Genomic DNA, 12,626 nt, shown 5'->3' with positions numbered 1-12,626 from the left:
ACTCTCACTTATGGTTGAAATATTTCATCATAAAGTTTTAAAATGTCAGACAAGATGGCTACTGCATTATTCGTAATGGGGAAAAACTGGAGACAACCTGAATGACCACCCAAAGGGCAATGGTGAACTATACTGTGGCATACCCACATACAGAATACTCTGTAAGAGGGAGGGCTATATACACTGACATGGAAAAATGTCTTTGATATATTACTGAGGAAAAAAAAAAGACCCAAGTTGCAAAGAGCATGTTTTCTATAAATCTAAGTTTAGAAGAAAAAACAAAACTAATGGGCATGTGTATACATCTATATGAATACAGAAAAAGATCTAAGACCCAGACCCAACAAACTAATAAGTTTCATCAGGGAAGTGGAACTAGGAGGGGAAAAATCGGGTTAGGGTATATTTCACTTTTTACTTTACACTGCTGTTATTTTTTTACTTTAAAAGTGTATTAATGTAATTTTTTCAAATTATGTTTTTTAATAACCAAAATTTTGACTGTGGGCTTAAGGCGGGTATTTCCAGTTACCTCCCAAACAGCCACTCCCCACCTTCTTAAGGCTAACAGAGCCTTAATTTTGTTCAGAAATTGGGTGCCCATGTGCTCCTCAGTTCCAGGTGTGAATGTAGTATAATAGTCTATCTAGCTTGTTCATTTCATTCCCCTTGTTAATGTCCGGTTTAGGCAGGAGCATGTGATACAAAGTGTATTGAGAACCTCTTAGAACTGTTTTCCTTGCTCTTTAAGAAGGAAGGGAAGCTTGGAGCATCTGGGTGGCTCAGTCAGTTAAGCATCAGACTCTTGATTTCGGCTCCAGCCATGATCTCAGGGTTGTGAGATCAAGCCCCAAGTCGGGCTCTGCACTCAGTGGGGGACTGGCTTCAGATTCTCTCTCCCTTTGCCCTTCCCCCACCCCACTTGCTCTCTCAGGGGCGGGGGGGGATGGGGGGAATGAAGGAAGGGAAGCTTAAGAATCTCTTTCCTTTAGATGATGTTGGGTATGATGTATGGACTTGCTGTAATTAACTTACACCCGTGATGGAAAAACCAAAAAAATCAGAGAAGCTGACCTGGTGTCCTGGAATCAGTGAGGCTGGAATTAACCAAGCCTGGACTTGTTCTGCCTCCACACTTCCTATTATGTGAGACAGTAAACTCCCTTATTGCTGATGTTACTTTTCCCTGGGTTTTCGATACCTGCAAACAAAAGCATCCTAACCCAATACAGTTTTCTTCCTGGCCAGAATAAGAGCTTTAATTTTGTACACATTTAACTTCTATTTAACTTTTATCACTTTTTCAAAAAGGTTTTAAGGTTAAACAAAAGACTATGAGATGGTTAGCAAAGGACAGAATCGTAATAGCATGGAATGTCAGGATCAAGGACAAAGGAAGAAAGAACACCATAGTCCTCAAGTTTAAGAAGGCTGCTGGCTGAGTACCTGTTCCAGGTATGCAACAGTCATATCAAGCCTTATGGGGATCAAGCATCAGAGTCAGTGTGTAAAAAGTTTGCTGCATTAGGTATTATTCACCTTCACCCCCACTACCACCATTTTATTATGAAAATTTTCAAACATATAAAGAAGTTGAAACAACTTTACAGTGAATATCCATATGACCATTACTGAGATTCTACCCTTACTTTTTCACATATCCACCTATTCTATCTACCAATCAATTTATCTTAATATTTGATGCATTTCAAAGTAAGTTGCAGATATGGGTACACTTACCCTAACTTTAGCATTTCATTAACTAGAATTCAATTTATGATTTTTACTTTTCTTTTCAGGTAAAAGTTACATACAATGAAATACAAAAACCTTAACTGAATTACCTTTACTGAATTATGACAAATACATAACCCAAACCCCTATCAAGATAGAGAACAATTACTTTTACCCCAGAATGTTCCCTCTTACCCGTTCCCAGTCATACCTTCACTTTTTAGACTGGTACATGGAAGCTCCTATGGAAAAAGGAAAAAAAGACAACAGTAACTCCTTTAGGAATAAATGAAACAACTATAGTATAATGCTAAATGTAACATGTATATCCTAAATATCCTGTACTTCTCTGGCAGCCACTTATTTACCAACTTTACCCATCTGGGACTAGGTTAGCTCAGTCTCTATATTAATATGCTTTATTCACAACAGGGCCCCAGGTTTACTGACACTTCATGCAAATATCATTGTAACAATCTTTGTGGTCTGGTCTCCTAATTTAAAGTAGATTAGGAATTATAATATCTGAATGGAAAGAGGGGTGGCTAAAGGTATACAAAGCAAAGAAAAATAACTTCCTGGCAAGGGTAGACAGAAGAAGCCATAAATAGCAGAAAATGTGAAAATATGTAACAATCTGGTACCAGAGGCAAACAGTTCAACATACTTAAGAGCAGCCCTGACATTGCTGAAATGCAGCAAAGTAGAAATATAGTAGTCCTCTGGCATTCAGAGTATTACTGTAGTAATTATGTAGGAATGACCCCAAAGATCTATCACATGTAACTTGCTGAGGCATGATCCTGAATAACATGTGTGGAGAGGCAGCTGTGCAGGAGTAAGTCAGTCACTTGGGAGGGAGGGAGCTTGGCTGCCCACCATCTACATCTGAATTTGTCTTTGATGTCATTCACAGGTTGCTATGTACTCAGAAACTAGCAAAATGATAAAAATACTCTATCTTAGTGAAAATGACCCTGAAAAAAGGGGCAGCTACTAGAGCTGAAGACAGAAGTAAAAAGGTCTAAGAAATGGACGATTCTGGCTAGAAAGATGTTTTAGATAAATTAGTTGGCTGGGTTGGAGAAGAAAAAGTTCCCCATATGTTTTCTAGAAATTTCATGAGTAGCCTCATGAATATTGCTTGAGCGAATGTTCAAGTTAATGCAAACACTGGATTACAGAGTAGAAATGACATGCCAGAGTGATAAACTGCAGGGAAAGGCAGAGCTCCTACAGATCCCTAAAATCAGTATGAATTACCAACAAAAACTTAAATACAGTACTCTTTGTTAAGAGGTAGTAAGATATAGAACACATTTTTCAAAGATTCCCACCAAAGTGATTAAAAGAAAACCACCTCTGAAGCTTTAAGAAGTTTTATTTATCTAGAAAACTCACTCCGGGGGCGCCTGGGTGGCTCAGTCGGTTAAGCATCTGCCTTCAGCTCAGGTCATGATCCCGGGGTCCTGGGATAGAGCCCCTGAGTCGGGCTCCCTGCTCAGTGGGGATCCTGCTTTATCCTCTCCCTGTCCCTCCCCTACTCATGCCTTCTCTTGCTCTAAGTAAAATCTTAATTAAAAAAAAAAAAAAGGAAAAAAGAAAACTTACTTCCAATGGAAAAGCCCATTCCATTACAAAAGACATCTCATGAAAAATTTGGCTAAACAATGAGGTGATGATCAACAGTTTCAAGGAGATTTTTTACTTTGTCGAAGTTTTCAACAGAATTCATACTGATAGGGAGTGCCTCCAGCAATTTTAGAATAAAACTTACTTGCAAAAATTCTATTTACACACAGCTTTTCATGAGTACACTCACTGCCATGGGGTCCAGTATTCAAGGGAGTGAGGAAGGACAGTGAATGAGAAGCAAAAAAGCACAGAGAATGGGATTGCTGGGGAGAAAGAAGCAAACTGACAGTAGCCATTTCTAGCTCACGCATCCCAACCTGCCTGTGCTTCTTGGTCACAAAGAGCACCTCTGGGCATTACTAAAATTGTGATCACTAAATCACAGTACTTCACAGTCTTCAAGGTCCTGTAGCTGACATTCAAAATATCTCTACTGCCCCATGTACTCTGCAGTTTCTTTCAGGAAAAAAACTGCACACACACACAACTTTTGCCACATGTAAACTGCTATATTTTTACATTTTTATTCTAAAGCTTACCTAATGAGCTAGCACCCAATTTATGGACCATATCCTCAGAACATTTGCAAGTCATCAGCTACCCAGACCTTGGGCTTGGTAGCAGTGAATGTGCACTGAAAGTGGGTCAAAGAGGACAGATCAATACTTGGTATGTTCTCCAAGTTGGATTACCCAAAGACTTCCACAGCAAGGCTCCTGCCTTTGGTTACAAGCATAGGAATGGTAAAAATGGTAAGATGTCCTTTTTCTAACAAAAAGTCCAATCAAAACTACCCCAGGCAGAAAGAAGAAATTGACAAAACAGTTGTACAGTTAAGAATTAACCTTTCTGAAAGGGCGGTCTGGCCTTTGCCATTGGCTTCTGGGAGGTTATCTCTAAGCCTTTGGAATATCATGCTTGATAGGAGTGTCACTATTTGCCTGAGGCCTTGGGTCTTCACACAGTGTAACATAATTTAGGGTACAGGCTGGCCATACTGAAAAGTCTTAAAGTGGGGACTGGCTACACCACGAAGACCAATGATGTACTTCAGTGTGGGGCTTTGGGTCACATGGTAACCGGAGACCTCTGGTGACACTGGAGATTGAGATCAGCTACATGGGCGGTCAACCATGTGTACACAATAGAGCCTCAGTAAAAACTGAATACCCAGGCTCGGGTGACCCTTCCTGGTTGGCAATACCCCATGCATATTATCACCAACTGATGTTGAGAAAGTAACACTGTTCCAACTCCATAGGGAGAGGACAATTAGAAGCTTCATATTTGGTATTTCTTGGACTCTGCCCTGTGTGTTTCTTCCTTTGGGTGATATTAATCTGTATCCTTCCCCTGCTGTAACCACGATTACAACAGCTTTCAGTGAGTTCTGCTGAGTTCTTTTAGTGAATTATCAAACCCTGAGGGTGGTCTTGGGGACACTGGACTTGCAGTTGGCATCAGAAGTTAGGGTGGTCTTGTGGACTATTCTAATTCAGCAGTTGTCTAAACTCTCGCAGTGGGTGTCAGAAATGAAGGTGATCTTGTGGACTGTGTTCTCTCCAACTTCTTAGTTAGCTAACTCCTTGCAATAGTGATTTCGTCCTATAGTAGCATCTAGCATTATCACACTGTATTCGGTAGAGCTATCTGTATACTTGCCTTAGCCCAATTACTGGTCTCTGAGCCTGGAGTGATACTTCCCCCCACCCCCAATACCTACCCTACAACTGGCCTCTGGTTGCTGTCAGCATACACTGGCTGGACTGAATGAATCATACATACTATGAGAGGAATAAAACATTATTATGTTATTTTGATTCCTCCCATCCCATAATCACTAATTTAAAAGGTACGGGTGATAACAACTCTAACATTGTTTACGATTTACCTTTGTTCTGAAAGAGCATCTGCAGGAAATAACTGATGTACGAGAGCATGGTCCACAGTCTCCTTCATGGCAGAGCTTTTCGCAGGTATGAATGAAATCTTTAATAAAAATGAAAAGAGCTAGGAATGAACACTGCAAGTATGCATTTTCAGACTCCCAAGTTCACTAGCCACACTGGTCTTCTACTTCTATGCCCTGCAACTCCAGACTCAGAGTTGAGGGAAGAAGGATGCAGTCAATGCCTCTTCCTCTATCCTCTCTTAATCTAGCAGGCTGGGCCTTTTCTGGCAAAGAAAGGGCCCAGAATTAGTCACTGGAATATCCTGTGGAGTGCATAATGCTTTGCCTAAGTCAAAAATCAGATCTTCTGACTTCTTTCTTCAGGCGTCAAGTCTCAAGGTTAGACTTGGATATCCTTAAAATTATAGCCATGGATGACTTTACTAAAGTACTCTTGACTCTGAAAATCTGGGGATCATAAACAATCAGAAACCATGATCCATAACCTCAGACTCCAGCTCTTCAACTATCTGGTGATAAGAGGTCTGTCATTCATTCTGCTAAACAAGATTTAGGACGAATCCTTTTTCAAGAACCCCTCGGGGATCAGCCACAGTCTCTTATGGCTACTGTTTAAATGTATTTTTTTCCATTCTTTTATTTTCAGCCTAATTTTATTTTTAACTCTAAAGTATATTTTCTAAAGATACCGCATAGTTGGATGTATGCTTTATAAAATAATTTGATTGGATAGCCTCTGCTTTTTAATAGTTTAATCCATTCACATTATTATTGATACAGTTGGATCATATCTGCCATTTATCTTTTACTTCTCTGTATCCCTCATTTCTTTTTTGTTAATCTAATCCTCTTTACTGCTTTCTTTGGCATTAAGTGAGTATTTTCTAATTTAACATTTTTTTCCTTTAATGGTTATTTTTCACTATTTTTAGGGGGGGGTATTTTCTTAATGGTTGTTCTAGGGCTTACCATACACATCTTATCAGAATCTACTTCAGATTTATACTAACCTAATTCCAGCGAGATAGAGAAGCCTTAATCCTATGTAGTAGCTCTCTCTTCTCTTTTATGCTGTTATTGTTACACATATTATGTCTACATGTTATAAACCCCATAATACATTAATTACTTCATATAATTTTTATTAAAGCTGAGAATAGGACAGCAAGCACACATTCAAAGTTTGTTGTTGTGTTTATCATCTTATTTACCATTTCTGGTTTTCTTCATTTGTTCCTGCAGATCTGAGTTACCATTTGGTATATCACTTCCTTACTCCAGTACAACTTTGATCCCACCCACCCCCTTTGTGCTCTTATTGTCAGATATATTTCCACATATTATAAGCCTAATACTATAATTACATATTATCTTATACAACTGTTTTTTAAGTCAGTTGCAAAAAGAATATACATTTACACTCATTTAAAATTATGTAAATACCATTACTCTTTGATTTTTCATATGGATTTGAATTTATATCTTGGTTTACTTGCTTTTATCTGAAGAACTTCCTTTAGTATTTATTGTGAAGTAGATCTACTAGCAATGAATTCTCTGTTTTTATTTTCATTTTTGAAAGATAGATCTGCTGGACAGAAGCTTCTTGGTTGGCAGTTTGTTCCCCCCCAGCATTTTGAATAGTTCATTCCAGTGTCTTCTTGTTGTGATGTACTGTTCTCCATTGTTTCTGATGAGAAGTCTGCTGTTAATCTTATAGGGGTTCCCTTGTATGTGAGGAGTCAAATTTCTCTTGCTGCTTTCAAGATTTTCTCTTTGTCCTTGGTTTTCAGCTTTTTAATTATGTCTAGGTGTGGATCTCTTTGAATTCATCCTATTGGGTAAGTTGAGCTTCTTGGATACATAGATTAATGGTTTTCAATAAACTTGAAAGGTTTTCAGCTATTCAAATATTTTTCTGCTTTCTACTATTGTGGTATTCCCATTACATATATGCTTGTGTGCTTAAAAGTGCCCCGCATTTGTTTAGAGGTGCCGTTCACTTTTCTTGATTCTACTTTCTCTCTGCTGGGCATAAATTGCTCAGCAGTCTGATCCAGTGAAATGTGGGTAGGGGTAGTCTTTGAGTAAAGTCTGTGAAGTTTGTTCTGACCTCAGAAGGGCTCCTCTTAGCTATCTCTTTCCCTGGTTCTTTCTGCTGAACTAGCTGGCTTACAGTTTAGCTTATTGCCCTTAATTAAGAAGAGGTATTATTTTCTAAAGGACCTTTATTTAGGTCTGAACTTCTCCAGCGTTACAAATTAAAGTCAGTTCCTTTGGGGGAATACTTTGTAGCTCTCTTTTCTTATGGACTACCTTCCCCCGCCAGGAAAAGTCTCAGTTACTCTTGGTGCTGAGTGGGACAGTAGCCTCTGGTTTTCTTGGCTTGTTTATCCCAGTGTGGAACATCTGCTCTAAAAGTGAGCTGGGGTGAAGATGACTGGGGCCGCAATAGTCTAGCCTGTTGTGAATGGGGTAAAAACTCTGACTTATAGGTGGGCCTGTATGGAAGACAGCCCCCAACCTCTCAGCTGTGCTTACCAGAAATTTAGCCTCTTCAACTTGGAGTTAGAGGGGATAAAAAATGCTGGCAGTCTGCTCCTCCCAGTGAGATATGGTAACCCTTGACTGGGAGCTTAGAGGTAGAGGCAGCCTCATCTTCCTGGCACACCTATCCTGAATATAGCTTTTGTTAAGCTGAGCTCGGGGTGGAAGGAAGGGAGTGGACTGTGACTTAAATGACAACACAGACTTGCTGTTCTTACTGAATTTTAGATTTTCTTTAATAAAAAATACTTCTTCATTTGATGTATGCCCACAGGAACATTTCCAGAAACTTTAAATGATTGCTTTGTAATAATTTTCCCTAGCTTTGCCTGTTTTGCTGGGGAGTGGGTCCATGTAGCTCATGTTCCCATCCTGAAAGCAGAACTCTCCCTAGTGTCTTGTACTAAAGCGATCTGTCTAGGATGGAAATTCCTATTGAGTGAGCTACTAAAAAACCTCAGCAAGCTTTCTACAGATAAGTCAGGTCTGAATAAACTTGACAGCCATTGTTTTCACTAGCCATGGGCTTGTCTTTGAGTTTCTCAATCCAACTCAGCCTAATTCCTTACAAATTTTCCATGATTAAAAACTTGTTGAGGTAACAAGTGGTTACCCTCAAACCCCTTCATCTGGTCTTGTCCCACACCCTGGGTCTGTTTATAAAGACAATTACTATCCTTCTCTTGCTCAAGTCCCCACGCACTACCCATTTCACATTTCCTCCTTCTCTCATTGCCAACGTATCTTAGCCCCACAGTGGGATTTCTGGTCATCGTATATGAAATTATTACAAAACTGACCCATGAGCTTTCTGAAAAGGGAAGACCTTTACCATCCTTCTTGATTTTGAAGTCATTTGATCTCCACTTTACAGAGCTTATCTGAAGATACATTTTTACAGTAGGCAAAGAGAACCAACAGACAACTGACTTTCCTAATGCACTAAAAATATGTATTAAAACATGAGAAAAGAGCATTTCTCCTCTATACAGAATTTTAAAGTCACACTGTAAAAAATAATTAGGTAGAGTGTACCTACCGGTTTCTGCTGGTATCTGGAAAAAATATGAAATCTCTCTTTTCGATAAACATGGAAACCAAACCTAAAGATTTTAGCTTTGCCAATTAGTTATAGGAACACCTCTCTTATATAGACTCAGTTGCCCATGTCCATTTTTCTAAATACATAGCCTTTGAACACTCAGCCAGGAGAGAAGGTGCCAAGTCACTGCAAAACTATACAGGTATATTCCCCAAGGACTGCCTCAGAACATTTCAGAACTCAAACTATTACTTTAAAGCTAATTCTAACAAACTTTTTCTGGTTTCTATATCCAAGTAATCAGAAGCCACAAGTCAGGAAAAAGGGAGAGTCACTAATGGTAGGCACACAGACATACTAAAAGCAATGACAGGAAAATAAACACTCAAAACCTTTACCAAGTAGATAAAACAATTCAAACTGCATATTGGTGTAGGGAAATTGCCTGAGAAACCTTAGCAGGCCCTAAGGACATCACTGTACCCAGCATAATACAATAACTGAGGTTCAGGAAAATGATGACTCTGGGTCAATAAAGAGAAAAGAAATTATCTTCAGTAACCTCTGTTTAAAGAAAGCAAATGTAAATTTTAGAAAACTGTCCTTCCAAAATGATGCTCAGGAGGTCTTTTCCCTCAACTAGATGGGAAACTTATCTATAGAGAAAGTATTTCCTGAGTACTCCAAATGGCTAAAGTTTTATTATACTTAGCATTTTAGTTCTTAAACATCTCACCCACAGTTATTTAACATGTTCCCATTATATGAAAATGCCTTTACCCTGGATTGGTAAAAGGATATATGGTTTTCATACTACTGCAGGCTACTAAGAGAAATTGTAACCTCCCCCACTCCCCGGCACCAGCCCTGCATGGGACAGTATCTCACAACTGTCCTAAGTTGGTAATAAAATACCTAAAGCAGGAGAGATCACTTGGGCATATTTGAGTTTTCACAAGTATATTTTGAGGAGGAAAGAAAAAGTGCCCACACAAATCTGATCATTAGTATTTTCAAAAGCTTCTGATATTATAACTGAAATTGAACACTATTCTGCTTATATAGTCACTGTTGCCAAAAATTTCCATTCATATGTTTAAAGACAACTTTATGCCTACTGGTTACCTAAGGAACCACATGGCAGAGGCTTGCCGCACACTTTTCCACATGAAGGGACAGGATCCATGCATGTTTTCCGACCACTACTTCCAAGTTCTAGCAACTGGCTGAGAGGAGTTTGGCCACAAGGGCAACAGCGCACCAGCTGGGGAAGCCGTGGGCATGGCTGGCAGGGCTGAGGGTGGCACACTTGAGAACATGTATGATTCCCACATTTCAAGTCCCTGTTAAGAAAAACAACAGACTATTACATAATTGTTGCATAAAATATGGCTTTATTCTAACTGAGAAAAACATAAAACCTTACTTGCCACATATCTTTAAACAGCCAAAGTCGCCAAATCCATCAGACTTTCCTACATCTGTTCCACATAACACATCTCGGGAAGTGCTGCCACAGTAGCATACTTGAGGACACAATTTCAAAAACAAAGGTGAGTAAACTGTATGGGCTCTTAAAATATTCCAAACAGTCTATAAGAACCTAGCACAAAATGCTACTCATTAGTGTTGATCAGACCTGATGCAGAAATAAATGTGGCTCATATAGCAGCTCTAAGACCCACCTAAAAGGCTTTATCAGAGGAAGTAAAAAAGGCCTTGTAAGACTGTTGGTATCCCATGGTGCCTCTGCAGCCGGTCCCCAAAACAGCATTAAAGTGAAGCAACCCTCTAAATTAAGAGACTACTACCTGGCCCCTAAGGCCATGGCTGAGAACCATTCACCCTGAGGCTCCCTGGGGTCTCTGGAGAGGTTACAGAAGATGGAAGCTAAGCTGGTGACAGTCGTGGAGGAGCTGATGACTGAATCCCTGCCATCTTCACTCCAACCCAAGCAGCATAGATTTAGTACTTTATATACTGGGGTTCACATAAAATGCTCACAAAAACTTTCTATTGCTAAAAAGGAATAAAAAAAATCAGCGCAATATAAAATCCTTAATAATTTGTATTCTACTACTACTGAATTTGAAGTAATCATGTTTGAGTATTCACACTGAGTAGAAAGTTCAAACAACTCAAGACTTTTATTTGCTAGATAAAGAACCTGGTCCAACATCTACAGATCTTCCTGTGAGTTCAAGAAATAATGAGTTCCTTTATTTCTTGAGGTTAGCAATAAATATGTGTTATATTTAAGGAGTTATGTTTCTGATGTATTAATATGTAACAAAGTCTGATAAGAATTAATTTTCATCAATTAATATAATTTTTGTAAGTGTTACTTCATGGGGCGCCTGAGTGGCTTAGTTGGTCAAGCGTCTGCCTTTGGCTCAGGTCCTGGTCCCAGAATCCTGGGATTGAGCCCCGCATTGGGCTCCTTGCTCAGCGGGGAGTCTGCTTCTCCCTCTCCCAACCAGCTCTCACTCTCTCTCTATCTCAAATAAATAAATAAAATCTTAAAAAAAAAAAAGTGTCACTTCACATTTTCAATTTATAATAAAAATTTATCCTGTTAAAATCAATCTGTGCAAATATACTTGGCCCTACATAATAAATGGAGACCAAAAGAGTAGAAACTAAATTGAAATCTTGCAGACCTAATGATGCTTTCCTTCTTTCTCAGTACAATTTAGATATCGACTTGCACAGAAAATCAACATCAAAATAAATGCAACATTATAAAAACATCAAATCTTAAAATCACGTATTTAGTAAAAAATAAAATAGAATACTTCTAACTTCAAACATTAGAAATAATGTTTATAAATGAAACGAACAGACCAAAAACTTTCAATGAGACACGAGAAGGGGGAAAGCCTCAAATCAATAAAAGCCCTAACCAAGACTTTTGATTTTTAAAATCTACATTCCATCTTCCAGTAAGTACATTTGCAGTTTCATCCCCTGTTCTAAAACTGATTCATTTATTCAATAAAGATTTATTGGATGAATACAGATGTAGGAAATACAACCAATATTTATGGAATCAATGAATTGGTAAATTAACCCTAGTAACTGGGAATTCCTGCAAGGAGGCTTCTCTTTGCTAAGTTTCTGCTCAGAACACAGGTGCTTTTTTTTTATTTTTGGAGATGTGAGCAGACAGCTGTGAACAAAAGAATCGAGGGTCAGAAATAAACCCACACCTATATGGTCAATTAATCTATGACAAAGGAGGCAAGAATATACAATGGGGAAGAGAGTCTTTTCAGTAAATGGTGCTAGAAAAATTTAACAGCTACATGCTAAAGCATGAAACTAGACCATTTTCTTACACCATACACAAAAATATCCTCAGAATGAATTAAAGACATAAATGAGACCTGAAACCACTAAACTCCTAAAAGTAAACATAGGCAGTAATCTCTTGGACACCGCCCTTAGCAACATATTTATGGATAGGTCTCCTCAGGCAAGGGAAATAAAAGCAAAAATAAACCATTGGGACTACAACAAAATAAAAAGCTTTTACACAGCAAAGGAAACCATCAATAAAACAAAAAGGCAACCTAACGAATAGGAGAAGATATCTGAAAATGAGATGTCTAACGAGGGGTTAATAACCAAAATATGGGAAGCCTGCTTATCCCTCTCCCACTCCCCCCTACTTGTGTTCCCTCTCGTGCTGTGTCTCTATCAACTCAATAAAAAATCTTAAAAAAAAATTTTTTTATGTAACTCAACACCAAA

The 12,626-nt window shown here is 38.7% G+C and overlaps 1 protein-coding gene across 9 annotated transcripts in view; it reads right to left on the bottom strand.

The window, feature by feature from the left end:
• Positions 1–12,626, bottom strand: part of NFX1 (nuclear transcription factor, X-box binding 1) — a 72,874-nt gene that overhangs the window by 28,170 nt on the left and 32,078 nt on the right. For all 9 annotated transcript variants that reach the window (XR_013443726.1, XR_013443725.1, XM_078061373.1 and 6 more), the window contains exons 8-11: positions 10,300–10,399; positions 9,999–10,216; positions 5,264–5,361; positions 1,949–1,979 (exon numbers count right to left, since the gene is read on the bottom strand). Coding sequence is in view for 7 of the 9 variants with exons in the window: in XM_078061373.1 (XP_077917499.1) it covers positions 1,949–1,979; positions 5,264–5,361; positions 9,999–10,216; positions 10,300–10,399 (447 nt within the window). In the remaining 2 variants the exon portion in view is untranslated. The remainder of the gene's footprint in view (positions 1–1,948; positions 1,980–5,263; positions 5,362–9,998; positions 10,217–10,299; positions 10,400–12,626) is intronic.

This window comes from Halichoerus grypus, chromosome 14 (genome assembly GCF_964656455.1).
Source record: "Halichoerus grypus chromosome 14, mHalGry1.hap1.1, whole genome shotgun sequence".
Lineage (NCBI taxonomy): Eukaryota > Metazoa > Chordata > Mammalia > Carnivora > Phocidae > Halichoerus > Halichoerus grypus.
This window is presented reverse-complemented; position numbering and strand designations above follow the sequence as displayed.